The 13,689-nt window shown below is 33.5% G+C and overlaps 1 protein-coding gene across 4 annotated transcripts in view; it reads right to left on the bottom strand.

Annotated features, from left to right (window-relative positions):
- The window catches only part of stx3b (syntaxin 3b), a 38,814-nt gene that overhangs the window by 13,433 nt on the left and 11,692 nt on the right, over positions 1-13,689 (bottom strand). For all 4 annotated transcript variants that reach the window (XR_007829062.1, XM_051127644.1, XM_051127642.1 and 1 more), the window contains exons 2-8: positions 13,306-13,380; positions 13,107-13,206; positions 10,160-10,234; positions 9,603-9,673; positions 9,415-9,523; positions 9,164-9,237; positions 6,256-6,390 (exon numbers count right to left, since the gene is read on the bottom strand). Coding sequence is in view for 3 of the 4 variants with exons in the window: in XM_051127644.1 (XP_050983601.1) it covers positions 6,256-6,390; positions 9,164-9,237; positions 9,415-9,523; positions 9,603-9,673; positions 10,160-10,234; positions 13,107-13,206; positions 13,306-13,380 (639 nt within the window). In the remaining variant the exon portion in view is untranslated. The remainder of the gene's footprint in view (positions 1-6,255; positions 6,391-9,163; positions 9,238-9,414; positions 9,524-9,602; positions 9,674-10,159; positions 10,235-13,106; positions 13,207-13,305; positions 13,381-13,689) is intronic.

Here is a 13,689-nt window from a genome sequence, read left to right as displayed (position 1 = left end):
TCTGTCGAAAGATTGCATCTCCTTTTGACTGACAGCGATTTTGTACTATAAGGAATCGCTGAAGCTATTCGCGCTCAGTCCCATCGCGGATTTCTCAAGTTCAGTCGAAATAAAAACTGCTGCAACCTATTTCTTTATATTTGCTTGGCGAAATTGCTTGATTTTCATCATACATTTCACACAATTATACACCACATTCCTTGTTTCACTTTTACAGAGTTTAATATTTTTTTTAGATCGTTCATTCATTCATTCATTCATGTTAATATTTAATGTAGTAATCAATATATATATATAGATTACTACATTAAATATTAACATGGAGGATGACTATAAATTAAATATATATATATATATATATATATATATATATATATATATAGTAATCTTGAAAAATTTTAACATAACATAATGAAACCTTATATTTCTATTAAAATACTTTATAAATAAATAAATAAATCTCCATAATAACCTTATTTAAATTGCAAAATATTTATACTATATAGTAGCATCTGACTAAAAGAAAAAATACATCATATTTTGCATAATAAAACTAAAGCTTTTTTTTTACGATTGTTTGCATTGTAAAATTTGCATTGACTTACTTATGACAATAAGGCACATTCTTGTGAATAAATAAATAGACAATTTTATGATGTAGGCCGAAAATGAGCTTCCCCTATTTGACAGACCAGTAGCCGCCACTGGTTTGAACCTTCTGTAATAGTTGCATATGAGTCCCTCAGTTGTCCTTAGTGTGAAAAGATGGATCTCAAAATCATACAGTCATTGTTGGAAAGGGTTCAAATACACAAAAATGCTGAAAAAAAAAAGACTTTGTGAAAGCTGAAGGATTTTTCTGAAGAACAGCTTCCAGTTTAACTGTTCAGGACGAACAAGGGACTCACGAACAACTATCACTAAACAAAAACACAGCTATGGATCATTCAGGGAACAACAGTATTAAGATTCAAGTGTTTGTAAACTTTTGAACAGGGTTATTTTATAAATTCAACTATTATTTTCTCTTGTGGACTTTATGTAATTGTCTTTTATGTGAAACATCTTATTCAGGTCAGTACTAAATAAAAAAAATAACATGCATTTTGTATGATCCCTCTTATTTTGCTAAAATAATTCTGCAAGGTGTATGTAAACTTTAGACCTCAACTGTGTGCCCCATGCACACACACAGATGGGGAGGCCGGGGCTAGTTGTCACACAGGGAAGTTATTCTAAAATTGGACTTGAAGAACAATAATGGTAAACATGTTCAATATTTCTGTCTAGTCAGTACTTTGGCTACGTAGAGATATGGTTTTAAAACCAAACCCACCCTGATTCACTGAAGTAAAAGGTGTGAGAACTAGCCCCGGTCTGCCTTGTTTAATGTTCACGCTCTGTAGAACAGGGACTTGAATAAAATGAAATACCAAAAGCTTACCTTTCAGTTTTTCTCCATAGCAAGCAATTAATAAACAAAATAATGGTTGATTGGTCAATAATTTATCAGAGCTTTTTATAGATTGTGCTGAATTAGCACTGCTCCAAAACCTAGTGAACTGCCTCACTGCCTACAGTCTACATAGACAGAAACCAAACTGAAATGGAAATAATAAGCGATTGATCTGAAACACACCTGATGGGCAGCAACTCAACAGTTAAATGCCGCTCATACACAAAATATACACCACTTTTTTTTGTTTATAATAATGCATTAAATTGATCAAAAGAGATTTACAAACAATTTATGCGTTAAATGAGTGCTGTTATTTTGAACGTTATATTCATGAATGAATCATGAACTGTTTTCAACACTAATAAATGTGTTTTGAGCAGCAAATCAGCATATTAGAATGATTTCTGAATGATCATGTGACACTGAAGACTGAAAATTCAGCTTTGCATAAAATTAATAAATTACATTCTATATATGTCAAACTGACATTGTACTATTATATTATATATTAGTATATCAATATATTAGTAAAGCTGTTTATTTAAATTTAAGTAATTTTAAATTGTAATAATATTTCACAATACTTCTGTTTCTACTGTTTTTGTTTTTTAAATCAAATTCAGATATCTTATAAAAAAGCTAAATTTTACTTAAGTTGGCTTGAGAAAGCCAAATAGAAAAATAGAAAAATGCTAGCAACGTGCTAGTAACATGCTAAGCATGCTAACAACATGTTAGTAACTTGGTAATCATGCTAGCAACATGCTAGTTACATGCTAATCATACTAGAAACAAATGCTAAGAATATGCTACTAACAAGCCAATCATGATAGCAACATGCTAGTAACTTGCTAATCATGTTAGAATGTGCTAACAACATACTAGTAACACGCTAATCGTGCTAGCAACATGCTAATCATCTTAGAATGTGCTAACAACATGCTAGTAACATGCTCATCATGCTAACAACATGCTAGCAATCATGACAGCAACATGCTAGTAACTTGCTAATCATGTTAGCAACATGCTAATCATGTTAGAATGTGCTAACAACATGCTAGTAACATGTTCATCATGCTAACAACATGCTAGCAATCATGACAGTAACATGCTAGTAACTTGCTAATCATGCTAACAACATGCTAATCATGTTAGAATGTGCTAACAACATGCTAGTAACATGCTCATCATGCTAACAACATGCTAGCAATCATGACAGCAACATGCTAGTAACTTGCTAATCATGCTAGCAACATGCTAATCATGTTAGAATGTGCTAACAACATGCTAGTAACATGCTCATCATGCTAACAACATGCTAGCAATCATGACAGCAACATGCTAGTAACTTGCTAATCATGCTAGCAACATGCTAATCATGTTAGAATGTGCTAACGACATGCTAGTAACATGCTAATCGTGCTAGCAACATGCTAGTAACATGCTAATCATGTTAGAAACATGCTAACAACATGCTAATCATGCTAACAACATGTTAGTAACTTGGTAATCATGCTAACAACATGCTAGTTACATGCTGATCATACTAAAAACATGCTAACAACATGCTACTAACAAGCCAATCATGATAGCAACATGCTAGTAACTTGCTAATCATGCTAGCAAAATGCTAATCATGTTAGAATGTGCTAATGACATGCTAGTAACTTGCTAATCATGCTAGCAACATACTAATCATGTTAGAATGTGCTAACTACATGTTAGTAACATGCTAATTGTGCTAGCAAAATGCTAATCATGTTAAAAAACATGCTAGCAACAAGCTAGTTACATGCTAATTATACTAGAAACATGCTAACAACATGCTACTAACAAGCCAATCATGATAGCAACATGCTAGTAACTTGCTAATCATGCTAACAACATGCTAATCATGTTAGAATGTGCTAATGACATGCTAGTAACATGCTAATCGTGCTAGCAACATGCTAGTAACATGCTAATCATGTTAGAAGCATGCTAGCAAACATGCTAGTTACATGCTAATCATACTAGAAACATGCTAACAACATGCTACTAACAAGCCAATCATGATAGCAACATGCTAGTAACTTGCTAATCATGTTAGAATGTGCTAACGACATGCTAGTAACATGCTAACCGTGCTAGAAACATGCTAGTAACATGCTAATCATGTTAGAAACATGCTAGCAACATGCTAGTTACATGCTAATAATACTAGAAACATGCTAACAACATGCTACTAACAAGCCAATCATGATAGCAACATGCTAGTAACTTGCTAATCATGCTAGCAACATGCTAATCATGTTAGAATGTGCTAACGACATGCTAGTAACATGCTAATCGTGCTAGCAACATGCTAGTAACATGCTAATCATGTTAGAAACATGCTAGCAACATGCTAGTTACATGCTAATCATACTAAAAACATGCTAACAACATGTTAGTAACGTGCTAATCATGCTAGCAACATGCTAGTTACATGCTAATCATAATAAAAACATGCTAACAACATGTTAGTAACGTGCTAATCATGCTAGCAACATGCTAGTAACATGCTAATCATGCTAACAACATGCCAATCATGTTAACAACTAGTGTTGTTTTTGGCAGCCTGTTTTAATTTTAGTTTAGTCTAGTCTTTATATGAAGCTGTCATTTTAGTTTTTATTAGTTTTAGTCACGTTCATACTCTTTTTAGTCTAGTCAAGTTTTAGTCAACTAAAAGTCTGAGCATTTTAGTCTTATTTCAGTCATAATTATCCATGACTATTTTCGTCTAGTTTTAGTCGACAAAAACTGATGACATTTAGTCTAGTTTTAGTCAATGAAAATTGTATTTTAGTCTCTTTTCAGTAATGCAATTCTATTTAACCCAGTCAATATAGTATAAGTACCTAGTAGTATAGTCAAGATACAAATATGCACATGTGATTGGTGTGAGTGAAACGGTGAACACAAAACCCTTGAGTCTGCCATTGGACCGGCAAAGTAATTTCCCTGAAGCATTGGCTCTGATCTGTCATATAGCCAATTAGGGCTTAAACGGATCGCAGTCGATCCGTGATATGTACGGACCAGGTCAAAACCCCACCGTTCGGCATGTGATTTCGCAGATTAATTTTCCAATTTACACGTTCAAGCTATTTAAAACCACAAGAAGAAGAAACGAAACAGAACTCGATTCATTACTTGCACGCTGTTTTCACATACACCCGAAGCACGCACAAACATAAAGACGTGTTTCAGACAAAGCGGCATACCGAGTTGGTTCCTCTTTCACCTCTCCCTGCGTTTAAGATGCATACGCATGGGGGTTTGTGGTTACGTCACAATAGTGGAAGTACTTCTGTTTTAAACCATGAAGGCGAGCCACTGGGTATCAAACTTTGCGCAATAGTTATGCGGGTGAACGTCTTAACTTCAGTTTTAACTTTACAATTCACTATATAGAAAGTGAAAGTAAAATATAACTGTTTTCTAAGGCTGCAATACGGCGCATATTCTCTATTTACTTAAACGTGCTGATAACGGTATATAACTGTCTAATAGTCCTAATAATTGTAATTTCAGGCCTATAATTCCCCCGGTCCGCGAGTGGGGCTTGAGGAAGTGACGTTGCCTGCGTCTGCGCAGTGCGACCTGATGCAGCCCACTTCAGAAATACTGCGAAATAATAATAATAACGCGACTAAACAAAACGAAATAACGTTATAACATTTCGTTTCGTCTTGTTTTGGTCAACGAAAATGAAGAGACATTTTAGCATAGTTTTTATTTTGTAAACCACATTTAGTCTCGTTTTTATTCGTCAACAATATCGCATTATACATTTAATTATAGTCATCGTCACACGACCAGCATTTACGTTGCGTCTCGTCTCGTTTTCGTCACGTGATAAAGGTTCGCTGACGACGATATTTAGTCATAATTTTCATTGACGAAAGCAACACTATTAACAACATGATAGTAATATGCTAATCATGCTAGAAACATGTTAACAACAAGCTAGTAACAAGCTAATCATGTCAAAACACGTTAACAACATGTTAAATCATGTAAGCAATGTGTTAAATCACGCCAGCTGATTTCATACTTTTACAGCTGCTTCAAACTTTCAGGCTAGGCTTTCTCAAGACACTTTAAAGTTTGTTCTCAAACTTTACTCATCTAGTTTAAAATGTCATCTATATGGGCAGGTCACTAGGTTTTTGGAAAAGAGCAAGTGACTTACTACCTCTAGGGCAATCAAATTGATTAATCGTGATTAACGTGTGTTTACGCAATATGTGTGTGTACATTTATATGTATATATTTATATAAATATAAATATAAGTACACACACATACATGTGTATATTTAAGAAATATATGTAATATATATTTATATGTAATAAAAATCATTATTTTGGATGCGATAAATCATGATTAATCGTTTTGACAGCCCTAATTTCTTCTAAACAAGGTGTAGGTGTACTGGGTGTATAAAGTTTGTGACCACATGTAAATGAATGAAAAAAAACAGTCAGTAAGGGAAATAAAAAGGTCATGTGAACAAAGAGGACAGTTAGAGAGCACTCACATGTGAGAGAAGGGGCTGATGGGAAGTCAGTCCAACCAGCTGTATACAGCTTAGCAACCAACAGAATGAGTTTGAACAAAGAGGAAGAGAGACAAGGATGCTACAGACAACAGAGAGAGAGGCAGAAAGAAAGAAACAGAAGGAAATGCATGACAATGAGGGGGAAGTCAGAAAACACTGACAGAATGAAAGGATGGAGAAAATGATAGACAAACAAGGGAGGAGTGTACCTGGCTCTCCACCAGCATGGCGATGTCCACAAACATGTCGTGCAGTTCCTTTATGCTGCTCTCCAGACGCACAATGTCTTTGTGACGTGCTTCAATCTCACTCAGCGCTTGTTTGGAGATCCCCGAATCCACAATCTACGACACAAACAACAGATTTATCAGGGTGTAGAATGAAATACTCATATTCAACAGAGATTTCAAAAGTGTGGGGAGATCAGAGGATCTAGTACTCTAGAGATAGAGTCTGGATCTTGTGGTTTTGAGACATTAATGTGGCCTGAGTCTTATTATTTGAGTCTGAGTATGGTTTAAGACAAACGTCTCATTCAAATTACCACTAGCCATGTTATAACAAATCCCTCAGAGGAAAAAGAGGTTAAAAGCAACACGTTACATCATTACATTGTTATTTCTAATAAAAAGTAACTATTTGCATTATATTTGACCTCATATGAAAAATAACATGTTATTTGCATTACATTTGCATTATAAAGAGTGTAGGTGGGCTGCTTCTCTACTGCTGTGAAGTCGCCACAGAGGCTGCTTTCAAGTATCATTCATGCTATGAGATAGGAGTGTGTTTACACAACAACCACAATTACAGGAAACAATGAATCACTCAAATGTTACATTTAATACAAAATATTGCTTGCTGTGCTGATTCATATGCCAGCCAGTCAATATATGTTCAGCTTATATGTTGCATTAGAAATGGGAAATGTGAACAAAATCTTATTTTGTGCCATTTTAAATCTGTAGGGTCAAGGTTTTGAAAATAATTATAATTAAATTACATTTTTAGTTCTAACTTCAATTTAATTACAAATGCTATTAAAATTAAAACAATACAATTTCAGGATTCCAGACATTTTAAAAGCTGAATGTTATTCACGCATTCCCATTCTTGTAAACAATAAATTTTAGTGACTTTTCAGCCATTTGTGATTTACTGGATATTTTTTACTTACAGTTTCTACCCAAAAATATTTAAAATCTTGGCATCATTTAAAAATAAATGTATTTCTTATTTAAAATATGATTCTGTTTAAAGATTCTAAGATTCTGTTTAAATATTCTATTAATTTTTTAACTTTAATTATAATATTATAAAAATTAAAACAATAAAATTTCAGGATTCCAGAAGTTTAAAAAGCTGAATGTTATTCAGGCATCCCATTCTTGTTAACAATACATTTCACCAACTTTTCAGTCATTTGTGATTCACTGGACATTTTTTACTCACAGTTTCTACCCAATAACCTTTTTTTAAATCTTGGCATTACTAAAAAAAAAACAAATATATTTGTTATTTTAAAAAAATGATTCTGCTTTAGGATTCTAAGATTCTATTTTAAGGTTCTATTAATTTTTTATTTAATTATAAATATTATTAAAATTAAAACAACAAAATTTCAGGATTCCAGAAATGTTAAAAGCTGAATGTTATTCAAGCATCCCGTTCTTGTAAACAATACATTTCAGTGACTTTTCAGTCATTTGTGATTTACTGGGTATTTTTTACTCACAGTTTATACCTAATAAAATATTTTGTCTTAACATAATTTAAAAATAAATATATTTGTTATTTTAAAAAAAAGATTCTGTTTTAAGATTCTATTAATTTTTTAACTTTAATTATAATATTATTAAAATTAAAACAATAACATTTCAGGATTGCAGAAATGTAAAAGCTGAATGTTATTCAGGCATCCCATTCTTGTAAAAAACAGATTTCAGTGACTTTTCAGTCATTTGTGATTTACTGGAAATTTTTACTCACAGTTTCTACCTAATAAAATATTTTAAGTGTTGGCATAATTTTTAAAATATATATTTGTTTAAAAAAAAAAAAAAAAAAAAAAAAAAAAGATTCTGTTTTAAGGTTCTATTATTTTTTTTTTTTATTTAATTATAAATATTATGAAAATTAAAACAATAACATTTTTGGATTGCAAAAAAATTTAAAAGCTGAATGTTCATGCTTCCCAATAAATTTCAGTGACTTTTCAGTCATTTGTAATTTACTGGACATTTTTTACTTACAGTTTCTACCCAATAAAATATTTTAAATCTTGGCATAATTTAAAAAATGCATATTTGTTATTTAAAAAAAATTCTGAGAGTCTGATTCTTAAGAGTCTGTTTTAAGATTCTTTTCATTTTAACTGTAATTCTAAATACTATTAAAATTAAAACAATAACAATTTCAGGATTCTAAAAAAATGTAAAAGCTAAATGTTATTCAGACATTCTTGTAAACAATACATTTCAGCGACTTTTCAGTCATTTGGGATTTACTGGAAATTTTTTACATAATTAAAAAAAATGAATATTTATTTAATTTTAATAATATTTTTTTTTTTAATTTCAAGGTTCTGTTTTAATATTCCATTAATTTACTTATTTTTTCATTTCTATCACTCCTTCAAAATTGAGCTACATAATATAGCTACGCTTTCCAAGACCTTGGGACCCTGGTTCTTTAAAACAAACAAACAGTTGCTGACAGAGAAAATAAGAAACATGCTGATTTGTAGTTGTTTTTGCTTATTTCAAACCATTTTAAGCCATCTTGGGGCTTCATGGTTGAGAACCAATAACTCTGAGAGAAAAAAGGGTACAAAGCTGTCACTGGGGAGGTACAAAAACTAAAGGGTACATCTGATTTTTTTTTACATTATTTACCATTAACAGTCCATATTAGTACTTTAAAGATACATATTTATACTTCAAAAGTATACCGCCAAGCTACCGCCACATTGACAGCTTTCTACCTGTTTTCAGAGAGTATTCCTTTAGACTATGGATCTCATGCACTGCCTATGGGAGCATGTTATAAGGAAGGGAAAGGGGTCTGAATTGTTGGTCTTGAGTCCAGCTCTGCCACACACATGCACGCATGTATTACCCCCGCTGTGAAAACGGCTGCGTTTCCTCCCTCCAGCATCTCCTCCAGCTCCTCGTCAGTTGTGGCTTTACCAGCTAGAGCAATAAGCAGAACAAAAGCAAGTCAGAGACAGAAAAGGGGAATAGCACAATGTCAGTTTAACACGCTTCAACCACAAGCTTGAGAAACGTGTTGTACGCTGCACTCTGTCTCATAAGTGCGGTCTCATGCGCTGCTGTTTAGTGAGGAGTGAGTGTGCGGGCCACACTTACTGATCTCTAATTGTCTCTGAATGCGACCTTTGCTTTTCTCTCTGAAGTCCACCTGAGCTTCATTGTATTTGGTCATCACATCAACAAACTTCCTGGAAAGTACGGCATGCTGGCGGGGCAACATAAGGGCAGAGTTAATAGAGCGTGTGTATTTGTGTGTGTGTTACGTGAGCGGGATGTTGACTCACCTGTGATTTGCGTATTCTCACGTCGGCCGATACTCTTTCTACTTCTTCTGTTTCGAGATTCCTTTCAATGGCTGTACGGACACACACACACACACACACACACGGGGTAGTTTTAACTAAAACTAAAATAAAATATTTAAAAAAACTTATTTTATTTAACTGATGTACTAAAATAACTAATCCTGCCTAAAAAAAAAAAAATTATATATATATATATATATTTTTTTTTATTATTATTATTATTGTTAATAAATGAATAAAAATTAACTTGATGACAAAAAGACATAGAAGTTACTAAAACTTTAAATAAAATTAAAACAAATACAAAAGGTATAAAAATCTAATTATATTCTAAATAAATAAATAAAGCAATAATATCATGTTGAAACTAAAATAACACTGACAGGGTAAACACTGCTTTTCTAAAGGTGGATAAATGGCTCATATTATTCTGGGTCAGACGTGTTTGTAAAGCCAAACCTTGTTTTTTGTGGCCTATTTCTTTTACCTATTGAGAACAGCATGAAGCTTGCCTGTATGCGTGTAAAGATACTTACTTTTCAGTTTGTTACGAGCATTGTTTGCCATTTTCTTGATATCGTTAGTAATCGCCTCCAAATCATCCTGCGTTTCTGTTCACAGAAAAGAAACACAAGTTAAGCTGATATAGAAGAATAGAGACCTTAAAGGAGACTGATGGCTGGTTTGTGTGTGTTTTGTCATTGTTAAACACTCCCAGAGGAATATTTTATTTCTCAGAGGTTGTTCTTTCAAAGCTCAGGAGACTAAATGGAGTTGGGTTTCATGTACACTACTGTTCAAAAGTTTGGGCTCTGGAATTTCTGGAAGAAGTCTCTAATGATAGAAACAGTACAGCTTCCTCTAATGTATCATGTTTTATGTAATCAACATCAGTAAAAACAGTTTGCAAACAATATGTTATATAACATTTACCTCAGGAAAGTCGATCAATCTCCATAACTCGTTAGTCAACTAAAAAAATGTCTCTAGAGAGGAGCACTTTACTAAATATATGCAGTATGTTACATTTTTATTATAGTTTTACTTATTGGATAGTTAATGAAATTGAAAATTCTGTCATTAATTACTCACCCCCATGTTGTTCCAAATCTGTAAGACCTTCGTTCATCTTTAGAACACAAATTAAGGTATTTTTCAAGAAATTCGAGAGCTTTCTGACCCTGCCTAGACAGCAACACAACTGACACATTCAAGGCCCAGAAAGGTAGTAGGACATTGTTAAAATAGTCCATGTGAAATCAGTAGTTTAACCGTAATGTTATGAAGCTACTAGAAACATTTTTGTGCACAAAGAAAACAAAAGTAATGATTTATTCAACAATTTCTTCTTTTCTGTGTCAGTCTTCGATGCACAGCGCACCCGGGCTCAATGTCAGAACGTCGGCTCCTGCATCAGCAACACCATGCACATGCACCGTGGTATGTGGAAGAGAAGAAATTGTTGAATAAAATTGTTATTTTTGTTTTCCTTGTGCACAAAAAGTATTCTTGTAGCTTTATAAAATTAAGGTTAAATCACTGATGTCACATGGACTATTTTAAAGGAGAAGTTCACTTCCAGAACTACAATTTACAAATAATGTACGCACCCCCTTGTCATCCAAGATGTTCATGTCTTTCTGTCTTCAGTCGTAAGGAAATTATGTTTTTTGAGAAAAGCATTTCAGGATTTTTCTCCATATAATGGACTTTGGTGCCCCAAATTTGAACTTCCAAAATGTAGTTTAAATGCAGCTTCAAAGGACTCTAAACAATCCCAGCCAAGATTTTGTTTACTTAAAAATTTGTTTACTTTTTAAGCATAAAAGCTTGTGTAGCACAGGCTCTGGGATGCGCGTCCATGATGCTACGTATTAGTGATGGGTCGTTCTTGAACGATTCTTTCATTTTGAACAAATCTTTAATGTGACTCGGGAAGAATGAGTCGTCTCAGGGAGTGATTCGTTCAGTCGCACATGCGCAACATCCTATTGAGTTTTGTACATTTAAACTACATTTTGGAAGTTCAAAATCAGGGCACCAATAAAGTCCATTATATGGAGAAAAATCCTGAAATGTTTTCCTCAAAAAACATAATTTCTTCACGACTGAAGACAGAAAGACATGAACATCTTGGATGACAAGGGGGTGAGTACATTATCTGTGAATTGTTGTTCTGGAATTGAACTTCTCCTTTAAAAATGTCCTTACTACCTTTCTGGGCCTTAAATGTGTCAGTTGTGTTGCTGTCTATGCAGGGTCAGAATATCAAAAATTTATCAAAAATATCTAAATTTGTGTTCTGAAGATGAACGAAAGTCTTATGGGTTTGGAACAACATGAGTGTGAGTAATTAATGACAGAATTTTAATTTTTGGATGAACTATCCCTTTAACCTGTTAACGTGTCTTATTTTATGTTTAAATAAATCTGCCATGAGTTTCATTTGTAATGAGTTTCATTAAGCATCTTGAATTAACAATTAAAAACATATGACATTTTTAAGTATTCAATTGCTAATTTTTGCTCACAATTTAACTAATATTAACTTATACAGCTTGATGTTAAAATGTATTAGCACAAGTGCAGTGTAAAAAATCATTTTAAATTTAAGGTATAAAAAGGACACTGTGGTTGCCACAACTGAAAAACATGTGACGTTTAGCCGCGGAACTTGCTAACTAGCACCTTATTAGGAAAGGTGATTGCAGAGATTCACAAAAAACCCTTTATACTCACTTCTGCTGTAAGTGAAGCTGGATCATGAATGATTTGCGTGAACATAGACGGATATATGTAGACCGGGTGGCGCATTCCCTTCACAAACAAACTTAATCCACTGCATCTTCAGCGGCTCAGATGTCGGGAGTAAATGACAACCACTATGTTCATTATTACATCCAGCAACACAACACCTCAATCGCTCAATCGGAGATATTCCTGTCTAACTTACATCCCTGCTCCGGCATCAAAACAATGGCGGTCGGACCATTTGAAAAAGGGGATATTATTTTTACAGATTAATTAAAAACCACTGCATTGATTTTTATAGGGTAGATTTGTACATACACTGCCATACAGTTTCAATCTTTTTAAAAATTCTGCATTAAATTGTGCCATGTTTGTTAAAAAATCCACAGTTAAATGAAGTAACAAAGGACTGAGTTCTTACTGACATGGTCTGGCACAACCTGTCGTTTTAGCAGTCTGGTTTCAATATGAGCTGTTTTTAGACTAACAAGAAAGGTCTAAAACTTACAGGATGTTTTTATAGCACAATGACGTCTTATACATCGAAACATCAAGTGAATTATGGTTTCTCAGTTCATTTAATGAATAGAACTTTATAGTAAAGTGTTACACTGATGACTCATGTTCAGAGTCTATTTCACCTGTTACTTAGCTGTTATTACCAGCCAGTGGAAAACAATGCTGAACTGGGTCAAAATGCCCACAATGAGTGCACATGTGAATGTGTCTTACTTTGGTCTGATGTTGGTGCAGAGAGAATAACTGAGTATAGTTTCTTCACTTCGGCCACATTCTCATCGATCTTATCAATGCTGTTCCTGATGTCTTCAATCTGAAACAAGCAGTAAAGGTCACCATGCAACACGTTCAGACAAAGCACATCAAAAGTATTTTCACAAACACTCACTGTAAAATACACAGAGGAACATACCTGAGTGAAGAACTCATCCATAAAGGCAGCATTGTCCACGGCGATCTCAACATCCTCATCATCATGATCGCATGTCTGAAACATACAAAATAAGAAGTGCATTACATTTCATGTACACACACACACACACACACATATATATATATATTAGTATCTTAAATGCGTTAGGGAAAGTTAGCCTAAGTAGGACGGAACGGGCCATAAACACTGGCTGTGTGATGTCATTTGTTGACAATACTTGTAAGGAGATAAGAAAATATCATGTAAAGAAATAAGGAAATATAATTTGTGTTTTTAATGATCTCATACTGTCTTTCTGCACATTGTTATGACTGGTAAGTGATTTGCTTTCTATGCACAATTTAATACACATTCAGAAAGATA

This window comes from Labeo rohita, chromosome 14 (genome assembly GCF_022985175.1).
Source record: "Labeo rohita strain BAU-BD-2019 chromosome 14, IGBB_LRoh.1.0, whole genome shotgun sequence".
NCBI lineage: Eukaryota > Metazoa > Chordata > Actinopteri > Cypriniformes > Cyprinidae > Labeo > Labeo rohita.
Note: the sequence above shows the minus strand (reverse complement) of the source record. Positions and strands in the feature narration are given on the sequence as shown.